The sequence below is a fragment of the Mustelus asterias genome, unplaced genomic scaffold, assembly GCF_964213995.1.
Source record: "Mustelus asterias unplaced genomic scaffold, sMusAst1.hap1.1 HAP1_SCAFFOLD_98, whole genome shotgun sequence".
Taxonomy (NCBI): Eukaryota; Metazoa; Chordata; class Chondrichthyes; order Carcharhiniformes; family Triakidae; genus Mustelus; species Mustelus asterias.
Genome location: NW_027590146.1, coordinates 785,124 through 805,975, shown reverse-complemented (window position 1 = coordinate 805,975; position 20,852 = coordinate 785,124). Strand labels below are relative to the sequence as shown.

Sequence of the window (20,852 nt, the reverse complement as noted above, 5' to 3'; positions counted from 1 at the left end):
TAGTTGTCTGAAACGCGTTGCCAGGGGTGGTGGTGGTTGGTGTCTGGACCGCGGTGCCAGGGGTGGCGGTGGTTGGTGTCTGGAACGCGTTGCCAGGGGTGGTGGTGGTAGGTGTCTGGAACGCGTTGCCAGGGGTGGTGGTGGTAGGTGTCTGGACCGCGGTGCCAGGGGTGGCGGTGGTTGGTGTCTGGAACGCGGTGCCAGGGGTGGCGGTGGTAGGTGTCTGGACCGCGGTGCCAGGGGTGGTGGTGGTTGGTGTCTGGAGCGCGTTGCCAGGGGTGGTGGTGGTTGGTGTCTGGATCACGTTGCCAGGGGTGGCGGTGGTAGGTGTCTGGACCGCGGTGCCAGGGGTGGTGGTGGTTGGTGTCTGGACCACGGTGCCAGGGGTGGCGGTGGTTGGTGTCTGGATCACGTTGCCAGGGGTGGTGGTGGTTGGTGTCTGGAACGCGTTGCCAGGGGTGGTGGTGGTAGGTGTCTGGACCGCGGTGCCAGGGGTGGTGGTGGTTGGTGTCTGGACCGCGGTGCCAGGGGTGGTGGTGGTTGGTGTCTGGAACGCGTTGCCAGGGGTGGCGGTGGTTGGTGTCTGGAACGCGGTGCCAGGGGTGGTGGTGGTTGGTGTCTGGAACGTGTTGCCAGGGGTGGCGGTGGTTGGTGTCTGGATCACGTTGCCAGGGGTGGCGGTGGTTGGTGTCTGGAACGCGTTGCCAGGGGTGGCGGTGGTTGGTGTCTGGATCACGTTGCCAGGGGTGGTGGTGGTAGGTGTCTGGACCGCGGTGCCAGGGGTGGCGGTGGTTGGTGTCTGGAACGCGTTGCCAGGGGTGGCGGTAGTTGGTGTCTGGATCACGTTGCCAGGGGTGGCGGTGGTTGGTGTCTGGAACGCGTTGCCAGGGGTGGCGGTGGTTGGTGTCTGGATCACGTTGCCAGGGGTGGTGGTGGTTGGTGTCTGGAACGCGGTGCCAGGGGTGGTGGTGGTTGGTGTCTGGACCGCGGTGCCAGGGGTGGTGGTGGTTGGTGTCTGGAACGCATTGCCAGGGGTGGCGGTGGTTGGTGTCTGGAACGCGGTGCCAGGGGTGGTGGTGGTTGGTGTCTGGAACGCGTTGCCAGGGGTGGCGGTGGTTGGTGTCTGGATCACGTTGCCAGGGGTGGCGGTGGTTGGTGTCTGGACCGCGGTGCCAGGGGTGGTGGTGGTAGGTGTCTGGATCACGTTGCCAGGGGTGGTGGTGGTAGGTGTCTGGATCACGTTGCCAGGGGTGGTGGTGGTAGGTGTCTGGACCGCGGTGCCAGGGGTGGTGGTGGTTGGTGTCTGGAACGCGTTGCCAGGGGTGGCGGTGGTTGGTGTCTGGATCACGTTGCCAGGGGTGGTGGTGGTAGGTGTCTGGACCGCGGTGCCAGGGGTGGTGGTGGTTGGTGTCTGGACCGCGGTGCCAGGGGTGGTGGTGGTAGGTGTCTGGACCGCGGTGCCAGGGGTGGCGGTGGTTGGTGTCTGGAACGCGTTGCCAGGGGTGATACGATAGGGGAATTTAATAGGCTTTTAGAGAAGCACATGAATATGCAAAAAAGAGAGTTATACGGACCAGGGGCAGGCAGAAGGGATTAGTTTAATTTGGCATCATGTTCAGCACAAAATCGTGGGCTGAAGGGCCGTTTCCTGTGCTATGTTCTATGCAGAGAAACATAGAAGATAGGAGCAGGAGGAGGCCATTTAGCCCTTTGAGCTGCTCCGCCATTCACTACGATCATGGCTGATCGTCCAACTCAATCGCCTCATCCTGCTTTCTCCCCAGAACCTTTGATCCCATTTGCCCCAAATGCGATATCCAGCCGCCTCTTGAGTACATTCTTCTCAGCAATGTCACTACATATTTGCTCTTTGACTTCCTTTTGACTGTCTGGGGTAGATGTTATACTCCCAGAACTGTCAGTGTCCCTTTCTTGTTCTTCAGTTCAATTCATATGACCTTATTTGATGATACCTTTACGAATGAAAATATTATACATTGATGTTAATATTAGTAGAAGAGTGGTAACTACTTTCACCTCCTACAGTGTTCATTGGTCAACTGCTGACACAATGAGAAATTTGGTCACTGTATTCAAGTTAGAGCTTCAACCAGGGCACTCATCTCATGGAGATTGTCACTATCCAGAGGAATCATATCCACTTATAATGTATAAGTGCAGAGATATAATTCATACATTACCAGAGCTTAATATCAAAACTCCATCAAATCAAACACATCAAACATAAATGTTAACATAGTACAACCCTGCCAGGCTGTTAGAAACCAAGTGAAGGATCATTTAATTCACCATTGATCACCAAACTCCACATTTCCCTTGAGAATATTCTCTGCCATGGGAATTAGTCTGGTTTCATTCTGCACTGGGAGTAAATCTTTAACCAATGGGATTTCCCAGTGTGGAGTCTCAGTGAACAGGATCCCACCTGTAACCAGGTTGTGGGGACCAGTGGGACTCTCTGGATTTCACTGGGCAGCTGTCTGTGTCACACCGGCTGTGGAGAGTTAATGATTACTCTTGGGAAATGCCTGATCCCAGAGCTAACAGATGTTGTATGATGGAAAGGTGGATTTATTCACTGGTTCGGCTAAAGGCAACACTTCAGTCAAATTGATCTTAATCGTGTTTATCTCCAGATGAATGTGGATCCAGATTCACAACAATATTTGACGATTGTGACACACCAAGGGCTATTCAGATAGACAAGACTTCCATTTGGCATCATGTCTGCACCTGTGCTGTTCCAATGTGCCATGGATCAAATTCTAAGCGGATTAGAAAGAGTCCAGTGTTTCATCGGCCATATCTAAGTTACTGGAAAGAATGAGGAAGAACATCTCCACAACCTAGATGCCACACTCCAGAGACTAGAAGATCATGGATTAAGATTACGGAAAGATAAATACGGAAGATTTCCAATCTTCTATAGATGCAAAGAGACTGCACAAATTGCCTTCAAAAGTCAAAGCCATTTCTGACGCACCTGCACCTCAACATCAATCATCTTAATTCTCCTTTGGGCTTATTAAAGTATTTTTCATGAAAGGTTTGTCACTAATCTAGCGACTATTCTTAAACATTTACACAACTTTTTGTGTCATAAGAGGAAACAGAAATGGAAATGGGTGGATGTGTGTGAGAAAGCCTTCGTACAAGCTAAAGAGGTACTAGTAAAGTCAGAAATCCTGACACACTTTAATCCAAATTTACCTTTGCAACTGGCACATAACGCATCGCCTTATGGGATGGAGGCAGCAGTTTCTCACGCAATGCCCGATGGGAAAGAGAAGCCGATAGTTTTTGCACCAAGACCTTGAACAGAGCAGGAATGAACTCTGCACACAAACAAAAGGAAGCTCCAGGAATCATTTTCAGAATCAGGGCAACACCGATGTGGAAGGAAATGTACTGAATTAATGGATAATCAGTCACTAACAATGTTTTTTGGGCCTCATACTAGGATTCCATTTCTCACAGTCAGCCGGACAGACCATAAAATATCGTCAGTCAAGTTTCCAGAGGGAAGCTGAGTTATTAAAGAAGTTATTTTTAGTGGTCAGGGCTCGATACCCAAATCGAGGAGAGAGCAGCGAAGTGTTTGCCTTGTGCAAAAGTTCAGAGCCTGTTGCCACGAGCTCTATTTCACCGAGGGGAATGCCCGCAAGGACCATGGTCAGCTCTGCTGAGGGCTGTTGGCTCTATTCACTCTCCACAGATGCTGTCAAACCTGCTGAGATTTTCCAGTGTTTTCTGTTTATGTTTATTTATTCGTGTCACAAGTAGGCTTACATTAACACTGCAATGAAGTTACTGTGAAAATCCCCAAGTCGCCACACTCCGGCGCCTGTTCAGGTTACACTGAGGGAGAATTTAGCGTGGCCAATGCACCTAAGCAGCACGTCTTTCGGACTGTGGGAGGAAACCGGAGCAACGGAGGAAACCCAGGTCAACAAGGGTTGAACGTCCAAAGTCCACACACAGTGATCCAAGCCGGGAATCGAACCCGGGTCTCTCGCACTGAGAGTCACCGGTGCTAACCACTGGGCCACCCATCTCACCCTTTGGTTCAGATTCCAATATTCACAGTATTTTGCTTTGATTTCAACAAAAGCGATTTGCATTCTTATAGCTCCTTTAGTGCTATAAAATATTCCAAAGTCCTTCACTGGAGCAAAATGAGGCAAGTTTATTGTCTTACTGTCCTTACTGGACAGGAGAGTAAAAGCTTGATAAAAGAGGCAGATTTGTAAAAGATTTCTAAGGGACAGATGGGAGTAAATTCTGGAGCTCTGGACCCAGGCAGATGAAGGCACGGCTGACAATGGAGGGATGAAAGAAATGAGGGACGCAGAATTGAAAGAACGCTGAAACTTTGGATGGTTCCAGCGTTGGAGAATGTTAAAGATATCGGAAGGGATGAAATTGTTCAGAAAATTGAAGATGGGAATGAGAACTTTAAAATCAAGGCATTTCTGGACTGAATCCCAATGTCGGTCAGTGAACACAGGGGGCAGGGTCGACAGGCAGCCTGGAGTGAATAAGATCCAGTTTCATTATATGACTGAGCATGGGGAAATAAATTTCTCACTGTGCAGCCCCACTTCCATTCAGCAGTTAAACAGTTAATGTGTTCACCTTTAAAGTTATCAGGTCCTGCATTGAAACATCTGACACTGGCCCTTTGTTTGAAAGACTAAACATAAGAAAATCGATGGACTTTTTAAACAGTTTCAGGTTGAAACCCAGTGATTCGTTCTGGAGGCATGACTCCGATTGAACTCACTGTGTGACAGCAATTAATTACAAATTGTTTGTAACTAACTTTGTTCACAGTTCAAAGAGTTTTTAAATTGGCTCAATGATGTGTTTTCTGAATAGCAACTTCCAGTCGGAGGACAGAGACAGAGACAGAGTCGTTTCAGCACAGCAGGAACCATTCAACCCATCGAGATGTAATACAAATCTCAAATTACAGAGATCAGATCCAATTACTGAACTGTGATTTGCTGAAAGAAAACCAGGAACAACAGTGCGTTTGGAAGCAAAGAGTTTACAAAGAGAAAACTAGCAGACTCCACACGGAAGCAGAGAATCTGCAGGTCAAGGTAAGATTTGTCTGCTCCTGTACTTTATGTATTTCTTTACTTTAAACCATTTTCTCAGTCAGATTATTTTACATGGGCTGTTGTAGCCATTCCCCTTCCATGAGGTTTTATACAGTGACTGAGTTGGAGCAGTGATGAAGGTGATCTGTTTAACAGTGAGGCTCCCAGAATCAGACCACTCCTGTTCCACACCATTATTTTCATTTTTAAGAGGGATGGAATGAGGTGAATCAGAGCATTCCCACATCCCAGTTCAGACCGGGCTGGGCCCTGGACCTTCCTCGATATGGGTTTTTGTAATTACAGGGAATTAATTTTAGAGCTCTGGCGCCCTCAACGCTACGACAACGGATGAATGAACACTGCTCGACAATTATCAGGCAAGAGTGTTCTCTTCCTGTTGGGGAACACTTCAGCGGTCACGGGCATTCACCTCTGATCTTCAGGTAAGCGTTCTCCAAGGCAGCCTTCACGACACACGACAACGCAGAGTCGCTGAGCAGAAACTGATAGCCAAGTTCCGCACACATGGGGACGGCCTCAACCGGGATCTTGGGTTCATGTCACACTATCTGTAACCCCCACGACTCGCCTGGGCTTGCAAAATCTCACTAACTGTCCTGGCAGGAGACAATACACACCTCTTTCATATGTGCTTAACCCTGTCTCCACTCACATTGTCTGTACCTTTAAGACTTGATTAACTGTAAAAACTCGCATTCCAATCATTATTTTGTAAATTGAGTTTGTGTCTTGATATGCCCTGTTTGCAAACAGAACTCCAACTTACCTGGCGAAAGAGCAGCACTCCGAAAGCTAGTGGCTTGTGCTACCAAATAAACCTGTTGGACATTAACCTGGTGTTGTGAGACGTCTTAGTGTTTACCCCAGTCCAACGCCGGCATCTCCACATCATGCCCTCAACATACAGAGTTTAGCTGCACAGTCTGCATTTCCCTGCTCCAACCAATACTCGGGGAATGACCGCACTCTCAAGTGTTTGGTTAAAAGTCAAAATATCAGATGTACACTGTGACTGTTTGTAATGTTACAGATAGAAATTCACTGCACTGACTGAATTGGAAATGATAACCTCTCGAATCAGCCTCAAACATTGTTTCGAGCTGAATTGGGTGCAGACTTGTCAAACTGGTTCAATTGGTTACTCTCTCCTATAAATAGAAACCTCGAAATAATCTCATAACTTTTACCAGAGGGTGAAACTCAGACACGGGTATTATAAACAGGGTCAGCTCAGATGATTAGTATGATTTCTACTGAGATAACCAGGCTGCATTGAATTGACAAAGGCAGAACCTGCACAGTGACAGTAAAGCCGGTGTGGTTGAGGTCAAGTGGGAATGTAGTTTCTGAACTGATTGTGAAGTATCCCTTTCTTCCTTCCATTTAAATGTGTCGCCTCCCAGGGAGATTATTCTCCTCCACTCCCTGCAGTGAATCCATCCTTTGCAGCTGTAGCTATTATCTAACTGTGAGCTCCCTGCAGTGAATCCATCCTTTGAGGCTGTAGCTATTATCTAACTGTGAGCTCCCACAGTGAATCCATCCTTTGTGGCTGTACCTATTATCTAACTGTGAGCTCCCCGCAGTGAATCCATCCTTTGTGGCTGTAGCTATTATTTAACTGTGAGCTCCCCGCAGTGAATCCATCCTTTGTGGCTGTAGCTATTATCTAACTGTGAGCTCCCCGCAGTGAATCCATCCTTTGCGGCTGTAGCTATTATCTAACTGTGAGCTCCCCGCAGTGAATCCATCCTTTGTGGCTGTAGCTATTATCCAACTGTGAGCTCCCCGCAGTGAATCCATCCTTTGCAGCTATAGCTATTATCTCACTGTGAGCTCCCCGCAGTGAATCCATCCTTTGCGGCTGTAGCTATTATCTAACTGTGAGCTTCCCGCAGTGAATCCATCCTTTGCGGCTGTAGCTATTGTCTAACTGTGAGCTCCCTGCAGTGAATCCATCCTTTGCGGCTGTAGCTATTATCTAACTGTGAGCTCCCGCAGTGAATCCATCCTTTGCGGCTGTAGCTATTATCTCACTGTGAGCTCAGGCAGTAACTGAGAAACAGTTTATTCAACACTGGGACCCTCACAGCTCAACTTGTTTCTACTCCCCACCATCCCTCTCATTTTGAATAAGAGGTGATGCGATTAACCAGGGACAGGGAGCACAGGGTCTCCACAGACAGTGAAGAGATTGTGGGAGGACCTTCTTGGGGCACAATGTGAGATAATACTCTTTGGATTTAAAAGCGACAGATTTGAATGGAGTAGGAAATGAATGACAGATGGTCATGCTGAGACTGATTCTTGATACAGAAATCAGTATATGTTGGATTCAGTTTGAATAAGTTTTTACAGGTCGCTATAATGAGGTTAGTTGGAGCTCAGTGTGTTCAGCTTTGAATTCCATTCCAAGCGCCCACAATGGCTCCAGGTGGAGCTGAGCTGTAATTGTTAGGTTAATACGTGAGGTGCAGCGACTGAGCTGCTGATAGACTAGTTCAACTGGTTATATTTCTGAGGATGAATTAGCATTGGGTATAATTTAATATTCTGCCCCCATTTTTTTATCTTACTCTGTAAGATCCTGTCAATTCCATTCATTAAAATGATAATAAATCCTGTTAAAGGAAAGAAAGCACTGTTCATGTTCTGAAAGATTGATGGGTAGGAAACAAATACCCGTTCAGTAACACAGCGGGTTACTTGTGGTACCATCAGGATTGAATTGTTAGATCAAACAGTGCGTTAAACTGGGAGGGGATGGTTTGAATCTTTTCTGGTTCAGAACAGACCCCGACATCCTTGAAGGGAATGAGATAAATGATTGTAGGAAGAAGATGTCAGAGTGAGAAAAATTGAACCTTGTTCTCACAAAAAGCCAGTGCAGATATCAGAGCCTGCTGATTGAGTTTTAAACTATTTTAATATCCATGAAAATAAATAATATCAAGGTGTAGTAATCTTACCAAGGCCAGTTTTCCATCACCATACACCCATTTATTTACAGCGGCAGTTGAGTGCCATTCGACTGCTGTAGAGTGTAAATAAGCCCTGAGTCAACAACTGCTGGCCTGTGTGGAGCCAACTGATTTTAACGCCCCCTTCCCTCACCTCCCCCCTCCCCCACCAGCTGCTCCTTCCCTAGGGGAGCTGATACTCAGAGGAAAAGAGGTCCAGCAGAGATCTATTGATGATTCCCCATGGCCATCATAACATCCCTCTCTCTCCCCGCAATTCAATTTATTCCCTGCACCCCCACCAGCAAGCATCCTTTCTGCTGCTTAGTGACCGGCCTTGGGTCAGCTGGAGGTCGGACCAGATCAGTGGGTGTGAAGTGGATGGGGGACCTTTGCTTCTGGAGAAAGTGTGGCAAAGTCACCGATCTGGTTCCTTTTGAGGCCCCGCTTCACCAGGGCCACTGGACTTCTGCACTTCCATGTCGGAGTCCGTAGCAGGAGACTAAGGAAATCTGGCATATCCGCTACAACTCTCACCAACCTTTACCGATGCACCATAGAAAGCATTCTTTCTGGTTGTATCACAGCTTGGTATGGCTCCTACGTTGTCCAAGACTGCAATAAACTGCAAAGAGCCGTGAATGTAGCCCAATCCCATCACGCAAACCAGCCACTGACACTGTCTACACTTCGCGCTGCGTCGGCAAAGCAGTCAGCATAATAAAGGACACGACGCACCCCAGACATTCCCTCTTCCCCCTTCTTCCGTTGGGAAAAGTATATAAAAGTCTGAGGACATGTACCAACCGATTCAAAAACAGCTTCTTCCCTGCTGCCATCAGACATTTGAATGGACCGACCTCGCATTAAGTTGATCTTTCTCTACACCCTCGCTATGTCTGTAACAGTACATTCTGCACTCTTTCCTTTCATTCTCTATGAACAATATGCTTTGTCTGTATAGCGAGCAAGAAACAATACTATTCACTGTATCTGAATACATATGACAATAACAAATCAAATCACTTGGAGGGGCCAGCGTGTGTTCGATCTCCATTTATGGCTCGTCGCTGGCAGTGGCCATGCCTGTGACTGGTACTGTCGCCTGTACTGACACAGGTTCTCTATTCTGGTGATGGTTCAGGTGCTTCCTGATAATCTTGACCTGCACTTGGACTTTGTACAACATGAGCCCTGTCTTTTCCGTTATAATCTTGGGGGTCCAATGGTTGCCGTCCTTGAAGTTCCTCACATGGACTGGATCATCGGTCTTAAATGCTCTTTCTGTTTGCACAGAATCCTGGTTCTTCTTCTGGGTCTTCTTTTGGGACTCCGCCTTCCTTGCCAGGTTGATTGGCCATGCTAAATTGACCTGAATGTCAGGGGATGAGCAGAGTAAATATGTGGGGTTACTGGAATACGGTCTGGGTGGGATTGTCATCGGGGCAGACTCGATGGGTCAAAAAAAACCCTTCTTCAACCTCGGGATTTTATGAAACCCCAGATTGAAAATTAGGATAGTCTGATGAGACATTTTGTAACCTTCATTAATGTGTCCAATGAAAATACAGTAATTTAAACATTTCCAACACTCCTATTGAAATTCCCTGTTCGCTTCACTGGATGGACTGTCCCAGGATTGAGGAAATTGCCATTCTAATTGAAACATTTCCAACCGTTTTATTGAATCTTTCTTTCAGTTCTGGTTTATGGGCTGACCTGGGAGTGAGAAAATTGTCGTTCTCGTTCACCTGGCACTATTTGTCACTTTTTTTTTCATTCCTGCTTTAATCAGATCTCTGGTGAATGCTGGATTGATTGAGAAAATCCACAGCTGGAAGTAAGCAAGGAGTGTGGACTGCGGGACTAAGAGGTGAACCAGCACAGGATTGTGAGAGTGCCAGCCGGAGAGAGACCTTGAGATTGAAAGAACTTCCATATATTTTCTGGAGAGGAAGGTGAGAGAATGTTGCATTTATTCCGGTCCTGTAGACAGTGCAGAAAGGTTACAAGGTGAGGTCAGAAATGCTGAGTGAGAGGTATGGAGAGTCTGAGCACTGAGTCCAGTTATCGAGGATATAAAATGTTATTTACTGTCAAGCTGATCAGTTTTTGTCTCAAACTTTAATTAAATAAAACCGCAGTGTTCGGCCTTGTTATATCAGTTGTGCAATATTGGAATCGCAGCTTCAGTGTTAACTTAAAACAAACTGACTATTTTGGGTTAATCTTCCTCTGAACTGAACTGAGGGTGTGTGATGGTGGTTTTGTTATTTCCGTTTTCAGTTATATTTGCTGATGGATTTCCTCTGTTGCCGCGGTAACAATCTGACTGATCTCAGTACGAGATCTGACGAAGGGGCATCGCTCCGAAAGCTGATGGTATTTGCTACCAAATAAAACTTTTGGACTTTAACCTTGTGTTGTGAGACTTCTTACTCAGTACGAGAGGCAGAGGTACGGACACCAATTAGTGGAGAGAAATCGGATGGGTGGGGGCCAGGCGAGGGGATCACCATGTGAGAGGTGGGATTCTGGAGATAGACAAAAGCAATCAGCTATGCAAGGCAGAAGGAGAGGGAGACCAGGGCAAACAGACACAGACAGGAGTGAAGGAGAAAGGAAAAAGCAGAGAGGTGGAGAGAGAGAGAGACACTCTTGCAGACAGGCAAGGAAGTTTGAAACTGAGATGGCAAGTGACAAAGCAGCAAGGCTAAACATGGAAGCGGGTGGTGGGGCAATTATGTTAATTAAAGAGGGCTTTAGCCGTGTAGTCAGAGGTGACCTTTAGTTCTTGAAGATCGAAGTGTAAAATCAGTTGGGTGACCCTAAGAAACAGCCAGGGGCAAAATCCATTGGTGTGAAGTGTTTGTCGGTCACCCAGCAGCAGATGGAATGTGAATCTCAGGCACGTCAGGAAGTTTGAGGTGTGTTTAAGAAGGGTAATGCAGTAATCAATCTACATCGAGACTCGGTGAAACATAATTAGTAATGTTGTAGGGGATGAATTGTTTGAAAGTATCCTGAGCCATTTTCTAGAATAGTATATTGAAGAACCAACTAGGGAATCGAAAAACAGTAGACTACATGTGTTAATGAATGATCTTGTAAAGGAGTCTTTCGGAAAGTGTTATCAGAGCAATGAACAAAGAAAAGTACAGAACGGGACAGGGCCCTTCGGCTCTCCAAACGTGTGCCGATCCTGATGCCCTAACGAAACAAAAAAAAACCTCCAGCCCTTACTCGATCTGCCTGCTTCCACCACCTCCCTCAGGCAGTGCATTCCAGGCACCCACCACTCTCTGCGTGAAAAGGTTTGCCTGCACATCTCACTTAAACTTCCCCCCCCTCACCTTGAACCTGTGCCCTCTTGTAATTGACACTTCCACCTTTGCAAAAGGCCTCTGTCTATCCATCCTGTCTATGCCCCTCATAATTTTGTAGACCTCTATCTGGTCTCTGCTCAGCCTCCATCTTTCCAGTGTAAACTATCCTAGTTCGTTCAATCTCTACTCATAATGAGCACCCTCGTGCTGGTGAACCTTCTTTGCACTCTCTCAAAACTCCAGGTCCTGCTGGGAGTGTGGTGACCAGAACTGCACACAATACTCCAAATGCGGCCTAACCAAGGTTTTATATAGCTGCAACATGATTTCCCAGCTCTTGTACTCGGTGCCCTGGCTGATGAAGGCAGGCATGTCATATGTTTTCTTAAACACCGTGTGTCGCCACATTTAAGGAACTGTGGACCTGCACGCCCAGGTCCCGAGATATGTTAATGTTCCCAAGGGTTCTGCCATTCACAGTAGAATTCATGATAGAATTTTACATTTAAGTTTGAAAGTGATTAAGTTGCATTAGAAACTAGGGCATTAAATTAAAACAAAAACTCTGAAGGTGTGAGGATCAAATTGAATTTGGTGGACTGGAAAACTATGTTTAAAGATATGACAGCTGTCAGACAATGTCGAACATTTATAGAATTAATACATAGTTTACAATAGCAATACAATCTGAAACCCAGAAAGGAATGTGTTCCAATCATGGCTAATGGAAACAAAGCAAGGATTGTGTCGGATCAAAGGAAGCAGCATATAAAGTTGATGTGGATTGATGGGTGTAGGAGTAGGTTGAGAATCCAAACAGGAATGTCTGTCATCCACTCCAAAAGCAGAGTCCACTGGCAGTCCTTGCCACAGCAGCATTTTCTTCCTGTGGTCGGCACATTGGTAAAGGAAGACGACATGTGTCTGTGTCTGCGTTTGCATTGTCCTTCCCTGCCAGCCTTGATCACCATGTTATACTGGTTTGGTGACAGTGTGAGAGCCCAGTGCTGTATTCTCACTGAGGCCTTAGAACATAGAACATAGGAAGCCACAGCACAAACAGGCCCTTCGGCCCACAAGTTGCGCTGATCATATCCCTACCTCTAGGCCTATCTATAGCCCTCAATCCCATTAAATCCCATGTACTCATCCAGAAGTCTCTTAAAAGACCCCAACGAGTTTGCCTCCACCACCACCGACGTCAGCCGATTCCACTCACCCACCACCCTCTGAGTGAAAAACTTACCCCTGACATCTCCTCTGTACCTACCCCCCAGCACCTTAAACCTGTGTCCTCTCGTAGCAACCATTTCAGCCCTTGGAAATAGCCTCTGAGAGTCTACCCTATCCAGACCTCTCAACATCTTGTAAACCTCTATCAGGTCACCTCTCATCCTTCGTCTCTCCAGGGAGAAGAGACCAAGCTCCCTCAACCTATCCTCATAAGGCATGCCCCCCAATCCAGGCAACATCCTTGTAAATCTCCTCTGCACCCTTTCAATGGCTTCAACATCTTTCCTGTAATGAGGTGACCAGAACTGCGCGCAGTACTCCAAGTGGGGTCTAACCAGGGTCCTATAAAGCTGCAGCATTATCTCCCGACTCCTAAACTCAATCCCTCGATTAATGAAGGCTAGTACGCCGTATGCCTTCTTGACCGCATCCTCCACCTGCGAGGCCGATTTAAGAGTCCTATGGACCCGGACCCCAAGGTCCTTCTGATCCTCTACACTGCTAAGAATGGTACCCTTCATATTATACTGCTGCTTCATCCCATTGGATCTGCCAAAATGGATCACTACACACTTATCCGGGTTGAAGTCCATCTGCCACTTCTCCGCCCAGTCTTGCATTCTATCTATGTCTCGCTGCAACTTCTGACATCCCTCCAAACTATCCACAACACCACCTACCTTGGTGTCGTCAGCAAACTTACCAACCCATCCCTCCACTTCCTCATCCAGGTCATTTATGAAAATGACAAACAGCAAGGGTCCCAGAACAGATCCCTGGGGCACTCCACTGGTCACTGACCTCCATGCAGAGAAAGACCCCTCCACAGCCACTCTCTGCCTTCTGCAGGCAAGCCAGTTCTGGATCCACAAGGCAACAGCCCCTTGGATCCCATGCCCTCTCACTTTCTCAAGAAGTCTTGCATGGGGGACCTTATCGAACGCCTTGCTGAAGTCCATATAGACCACATCCACCGCTCTTCCTTCGTCAATGTGTTTGGTCACATTTTCAAAGAACTCAACCAGGCTCGTAAGGCACGACCTGCCCTTGACAAAGCCGTGCTGACTACTTTTGATCATACTAAACTTCTCTAGATGATCATAAATCCTGTCTCTCAGGATCCTCTCCATCAACTTACCAACCAGTGAGGTTAGACTCACCGGTCGGTAATTTCCCGGGCTGTCCCTGTTCCCTTTCTTGAATATAGGGACCACATCTGCAATCCTCCAATCCTCCGGAACCTCTCCCGTCTCCATCGACGATGCAAAGATCATCGCCAAAGGCTCCGCAATCTCCTCCCTCACCTCCCACAGTAACCTGGGGTACATCCCATCCGGACCCGGCGACTTACCAACCTTGGGGGGAATGCGCTTGGATTCACTGCAAAGACTCATCAATGGCTTATGGTCTGTGCATATGGTGAATGAAAGACCACAAAGATACTGATGAAAATGTTTCACAGCGAAATCGATGGCTACACCTTCCTTGTCTGACTGAGAATATCCCTTCTCAGCTTCTGTCAGCGTATGAGCTGCAAAACCAATGGCTTGCTCTGACCTGTCCTCCATCAGATGAGGGAGTTCTGCCCCAACACCGTAGGATGAGGCATTGCATGATAGAATGAGTTCCTGTCTTGTTCAAAGTGATCGAGCAGATTAGCTAATTGCAGCAGTGCCTTCACATCCTTGAAAGCTTTCTTTTATGCTGACCCCCACTTTAATTTGGTTTCTTTGTGAAGCAGTATATACAGTGGTCCCAACACTGCTGAAAGATCTGGCAAAAACTTCCCGTAAAAGTTAACCAAACCCAAAAATGACCTCAGCTCGGCCACATTCTTGGGATCTGGAGCTTTTTTCCTCCACAAGTGTGAACGCTGCACTATGATTTTGTGAACTAGATATTCCACAATTTGGCTATTACTGGCTCCAGGAAGACCAGATTCGATAGAGTTCTCCTTCAGACAATTTACTCATTTTCTGTGGCCAGGTTTACTGCTGGTTTCCCTGGAAGGGGAGCATGCCATGTCCACCGGCATGAGCGAGAAATTCCTTACCTGGAGGGCATTTGCAAGGTCTGGGATAGAGATTGAATCTCTTTACAGAGATTGTGTTTTGACGTTTCAATTTTCCCCTGGTAGTCTGCCTACTTGATGCCGTATCCCAAGATGCAAAAGAAGTACAAGGAAGGACACCCAGAAACCTCACAGAAATAATAGAAACCCGACAGTGCAGAAAGAGGCCATTCGGCCCATCGAGTTTGCACTGACAACAATCGCATGTTGGACTTATCCCCACAACCCCACGCAGTTACCCCATTAATCACTCTAACTAACACATCCCGCCACACGAAGGGACAATCTTACATGAATAATCAACCTAAGCCGCACATCTTTGGACTGTGGGAGGAAACCGGAGCAGCCTGAGGAAACCCACAATGATACGGGGAGAATGTGCAAACTCCAGACAGACAGTGACCAAGCCGGGAATCGAAGGCAGGTCCTTGGAGATGTGAGACAGTAGTGCTAACCACTCTGCCACTATATCTCCCAATGCTAAACCAGTTTGTTCAGATCCATAGCTCTAAATGAGTATCTCAATTAAAGAAAGGGTTCCACAGGCTGGAAGATGTTTGGGATGAGTATTCCAGAGCGTAGTCTCTTGGCAGCTGAAGGCAAGGGGCCCATGTGTCGAAGAATCCACATAAGGGCTGGTCAAACTTTCGGGAGCGCGGAAATATTGCCAACATCTAAGGCTGGACTATAATATCTGGCTGGGACGTGTGAGTCAGTGGATATATTTGAAAAGCTCGATTGAGGTTCCAGATGGTGTACACGGATCTAGGGTTAATGAGACATGGTGCAAGTTAGGATACAAGAAGCAAGTTTCAGGGCAGTTCATAAGATCATCTTGCATGTGTAACACTTTTTTATTTGCTGACTAGCAATATATTTATGAGAAACGGATAGCCCACCCAGTGGGACTCCAGAGAATGGGATTGGGAAGATAAACCAATGCCAGTGATATGTGCTCTGCAATTTACTGGATAAACAAAAAGATGGATAATTTCCACCCAGCTGGAAGGCAGTGAAGAGCTGATCATGTGATCAACTGTGCCAAAGGCTTCAGAGACGTAGAGTCGGCTGAAGATACTTCACTGACCATTTTATTTCTGCTAGAATGTAATGTTTGACTTTGATAAGAGCTGTTTCAGTATTGTGGCATAGGTGGATACCTAGTTAGATGTATTCAAACAAGCTCCAAGAAAGTTGTGTCAACATTTATCAGGTAAAGTTATCGTCACGTGTTTTGGAGAAAAGGGAGGCTGGACATGGGCCAGGGATTTTCAAGGGCAAATGAAATCAAGATGATTTTTTGAAGAGGCAGTACCAAGGTTGTGGGGTCACCGTCAGATCTACCAGTTATATATATCCACATGGTGTTTGTGAGATTGTAAATACCAAAAGATCGTCCCCATATAAAATTTGGAAATCACATTGCTGCTTAAAGATACAAACAAGGCATTTTCACTTCACAGTTTCCATTTAACCCTGCTCTGGATTTGTGTATTTCAGAGCACCAGAATCGAAAACACCTGTCACAAAAATGGCTGAAGGTTTCAACAGCGGAGTATATCCAATATCTTCAAAAAGATTGACTTTGGACAATGGTAGGTTCAGAAAATACTCCCAAGTTTTCACCGTCCTGTTAATGAATCCAGACCTCATTCATGAACCTGCTGTTCACACAAGGAGCAGAGAAGAACATAGCGGCAGCAAATTATAAACCGGTAAAACTGATATAATGAAGTTGTGCTGAAAGCAATGTCTAGTGCATGTCGATAGGCATTGTTTACATGGACATCCAGAAGGAATTTGGACAGAGTTTCTTAAAATTTCTGTCATGCAATTGAAGGCAAATTTGTGACCTCATTGTGAAATTGGTGGAAAAGCAAGGGATAGAGATGAGGTAAATGGTGATTTAGGCTGACTGTCAGGATGCAACTTGCTGTGTTCCAGAAGCATCTGTGTTCGGCTCACAATTACGAACCAAATTTATTGACAGCCTAGATGTTGGAATAAAAAAATGGATATATAAAACTGATTATGACACAAAGTTATTGAAACATTGTCGTCAATATAGCTGGCAATATAAGAACATAAGAAATAGGAGCAGGAGTAGGCCATCTGGCCCTTCGAGCCTGCCCCGCCATTCAACAAGATCATGGCTGATCTGAAGCGAATCAGTTCCACTTACCCGCCTGCTCCCCATATCCCCTAATTCCCTTATCGATCAGAAAACTATCTACCCGTGATTTAAACATATTCAACGAGGAAGCCTCCACCACTTCAATGGGCAGAGAATTCCAGAGATTCACTACCCTCTGAGAGAAGAAGTTCCCCCTCAACTCTGTTCTGAACCGGCCCCCCCTTATTTTGAGGCTGTGCCCTCTAGTTCTGGTTTCCCTTCTAAGTGGAAAGAATCTCTCCACCTCTACCCTATCCAGCCCCTTCATTGTCTTATACGTCTCTATAAGATCACCCCTCATCCTTCTAAACTCCAACGAGTACAGACCCAATCTGTTTAATCTCTCCTCATAAGCTACTCCCCTCATCTCCGGTATCAACCTGGTGAACCTTCTCTGCACTCCCTCCAAGGCCAATATATCCTTCCGCAAATAAGAGGACCAAAACTGCACACAGTACTCCAGTTGCGGCCTCACCAGTGCCTTGTACAGTTGCAGCAAGACCTCCCTGCTTTTATACTCCATCCCTCTCGCGATAAAGGCCAACATTCCATTCGCCTTCTTGATCACCTGCTGCACCTGCAGACTGAGTTTTTGCGATTCATGCACAAGGACCCCCAGGTCCCTCTGCACAGTCGCACGATGTAATTTTTCTCCATTTAGATAATATTCCAATTTACTATTATTTCTTCCAAAGTGGATAACCTCACATTTGCTAACATTATATTCCCTCTGCCAGATCCTCGCCCACTCGCTCAGCCTATCCAAGTCTCTCTGCAGACTTTCCGCGTCCTCCACGCAATTTGCTTTCCCACTCACCTTCGTGTCATCAGCAAACTTGAATACCCTAGATTCAGTCCCCTCCTCCACATCATCTATGTAAATGGTAAACAATTGAGGCCCCAGCACCGATCCCTGCGGCACGCCACTGGTCACCAACTGCCAACCAGAAAAGCACCCATTTATCCCAACTCTCTGCTTCCTGTTAGATAGCCAATCACCAATCCACGCCAACACCTTACCCCTAACTCCGTGTACCCCAATCTTCTGCAGCAACCTTTTGTGAGGCACCTTATCGAACGCCTTCTGGAAATCTAAAAACACCACATCCACCGGTTCCCCTCTGTCAACCGCACTAGTGACATCTTCATAAAAGTCCAGTAGATTCGTCAAACACGACTTTCCCTTCATGAATCCATGCTGCGTCTGCTTGATCGAACCATTCTTATTCAGGTGCTCTGTTATTTCCTCTTTAATAATGGACTCGAGCATCTTCCCAACTACGGACGTTAAGCTAACCGACCTGTAGTTACCCGCCTTATGCAATGAAATATCAGTAAATTAAGTGAATTGGCACGTTTGTGGCAAATAGATTAAAATGCAGGCAAATATCAGGTCCTTCACTTTCAATAAGGGATAGAACAGGGCCCTTTCCAAATGTGGAAAACCTAGAAACTTGGAAGCTCTACAGAACCTTGGGAATTCCTGAATATAGATTGTTAAAATATCGTGAAAAGGGAGCATAAAGTAAAACAAACAATTTAATGTTGGATTTTATGTCCAGAGGACAAGAGCATGTAGGGATAGAAGTTATGTTACAAGCGAGACAAGCTCCTGAATAGACCAATCCCGGCTGTGGCGATTGCAGTTAAAATAAAGGCAAAACCTTTCAGGAATGAAATTGAAAAATGCTTCGAAACGCAAAAACATTTCCTGCAAAAAAGGTAATTGATATTGGAAAGTTGATGTGAATTGCTTCTTACTAACCAGGGGTATGAAGTGATTTGGAGGTCAGCTGGATACATGGGTTTTATTCACAAATGAGATAAATATCATGAATGTTTTCTGAAAGATAGTTGATAACATGGCTCACATGACATTTAAGTGGGTTGTTTTAAGTTTACGGGAAATTAAAACAGTCCAGATAGGAACTCATTGTGTTTCATTTTTTTCCAATTTCTGTTCACAGATCCAAACTCTAAAATGACTGAGTTCTTGACAAACTGTAAAGATGACCAACTGTTGCTGTTGACCAAATTCTACCGGGACAGACTAGAACAGGCGATTGAAGGAGTGGCGAGACTCTGTCTGATGTTTGCAGCATGCGATCATATTGGTGTGAAAGAAAGTCATGTAAGTCCAGGATATAGTGGGTTTAGTGATTTTGCCCATTTTCACTTCGCAGACCTGATTAAATTAGAGGAAGAATAATTTGCTGAACAATAAGAAGCCATGGTCTCTCTTGCTGCTCTCCTAAAAAGACAACTGTTCCAGTACAGCTACAATGCTGGCATCTACCCAACAACGTGTAAAAAATGTCTATCCCATTTGCCCAAAACAGGACAAATCCATATGGAAAATTTGCACCCCACAAGCCTCCTCCCACTAAGTGGCAGAGATAAAATGAGTCATTGCCAGTGACTTAAAGTTGCAGATACTTTGCAGTTTGGGACGGCAAAGTGGCACAGTGGTTAGCATTACTGCCTCATCGCGCTGGGACCGGGTTCGATTCCTGGTTTGAGTCATTTTCTACGTGGTGTCTGCATGTTCTGCACGTTTTAAAGTTTATTCATTATTGTGAAAAGTAGGCTTGCATTAACATTGCAAAGATGTGACTGTGAATATCCCCTAGTTGCCATACTCCAGCGCCTTTTCGGGAACACTGAGGGTGAATTTAGCATGGCCAATGCACCTAACCAGAGCACCCGGAAGAAACCCACGCAGACACGGGGAGACTGTGCAGATTCCACACAGTGACCCAAGTCGGGAATTGAACCCAGGTCCCTGGCGCTATGAGGCAGCACTGCTAACTACTTTGGAACCGTGCTGCCGAGTTTTTGTGTGCATTTCCGTCGGGTGTTCGGCTTTCCTCCCACAGTCTGAAACACGTGATGGTTAGGTGCATTGACCATGTGAAATTCTCCCTCAATGTACCTGAACAGGCGCTGGAGCGTGACAACGACGGGATTTCCTCGGTCACTACATTGCTTTCTTAATGCAAGCCTCTTTGTAACATGAATAAATACACTTTAAGCATTTAATAACATGATAATTGAAGTTCCTTTTAGGTACTGCCAGTATCACTTGCCTCCTGATCTCATTAAACCCTTGGTCCATTCATGGACCAACACGAGTGTCTGCCTCTGACATCACAACATTATTTGATTGAACTCTGTCATGAAATGCTAAGGCGATAGAAATGAATGGGAACTGCGCTAAATCTCTGCAATGGCTGCAGTCATACCTAGCACAATGATAGTTGCGATTGTTCGAGGTCAATCCTAGCAGACCCATGGCCCTCATACTTGAGTTCCTCAACGTCCTGTGTTCTCTGAAAATATATCCAGCTGTTTCATGACCTATCTGCTATCAATTGGTCAGAAGTGGAGGTGTTTTAGTGTTGATGTTAAAATGTACAACTTAATCTGTAACTCCTCAGATATCAGGAACTGAACAATATCCAGTCTAGTAAATGGTCAGTGATATTCCTGCCACACAACTCCATCCCTGTTTGACACTAAGTCACATTACCATTGCGGAAACCCCCTTCAACAACCATGAGAGTTACAATTGAACACAACCTTAACTAGAAGAGTCAGAGGCTGGGAATTTGCTGCAAGGCTCACTTCCTGAATTCCCAAAGTCTGTGAATAATCCACAAGACAAAAATGGGCAACGTGACGGAATTCACTCCACAATCATGGATTATTGTGTCCAACATTATCTAAGCAGCTCGACACCATCGAGAATGAAGCTACGCACTTGATTTGCATGGAATTTGTTCTTAAAAATATTTCCTCCCACGTCACAATGTCAGCATGTGCACCTCGTAAAAGATGCACTGCAGCAAATCACTAACGCTCCCTTAACAGAACTAATACTGTGGGCACATGCTTTCAAATAACCAGTATGGAAGATTTTGGAAATGAAAATCAACTAAT

At 46.0% G+C, this 20,852-nt stretch overlaps 2 protein-coding genes across 4 annotated transcripts in view; both read left to right on the top strand.

Annotated features, from left to right (window-relative positions):
• The window catches only part of LOC144484298 (uncharacterized), a 42,776-nt gene that overhangs the window by 18,994 nt on the left and 2,930 nt on the right, over positions 1-20,852 (top strand). For 2 of the 3 annotated variants that reach the window (XM_078202832.1, XM_078202833.1), the window contains 4 exons: positions 4,900-5,126; positions 9,906-10,068; positions 16,241-16,335; positions 18,881-19,044. In XM_078202832.1, coding sequence (XP_078058958.1) covers positions 4,900-5,126; positions 9,906-9,932 — 254 coding nt within the window. In that variant the 3' untranslated portion in view covers positions 9,933-10,068; positions 16,241-16,335; positions 18,881-19,044. The remainder of the gene's footprint in view (positions 1-4,899; positions 5,127-9,905; positions 10,069-16,240; positions 16,336-18,880; positions 19,045-20,852) is intronic. The other variant, XM_078202831.1, reaches the window with a different exon arrangement.
• The window catches only part of LOC144484289 (NACHT, LRR and PYD domains-containing protein 3-like), a 48,822-nt gene continuing 46,556 nt past the window's right edge, over positions 18,587-20,852 (top strand). Inside the window, exons 1-2 of the mRNA XM_078202817.1 lie at positions 18,587-18,635; positions 18,881-19,044. Of these exons, the coding sequence (XP_078058943.1) occupies positions 18,587-18,635; positions 18,881-19,044 (213 nt within the window). The remainder of the gene's footprint in view (positions 18,636-18,880; positions 19,045-20,852) is intronic.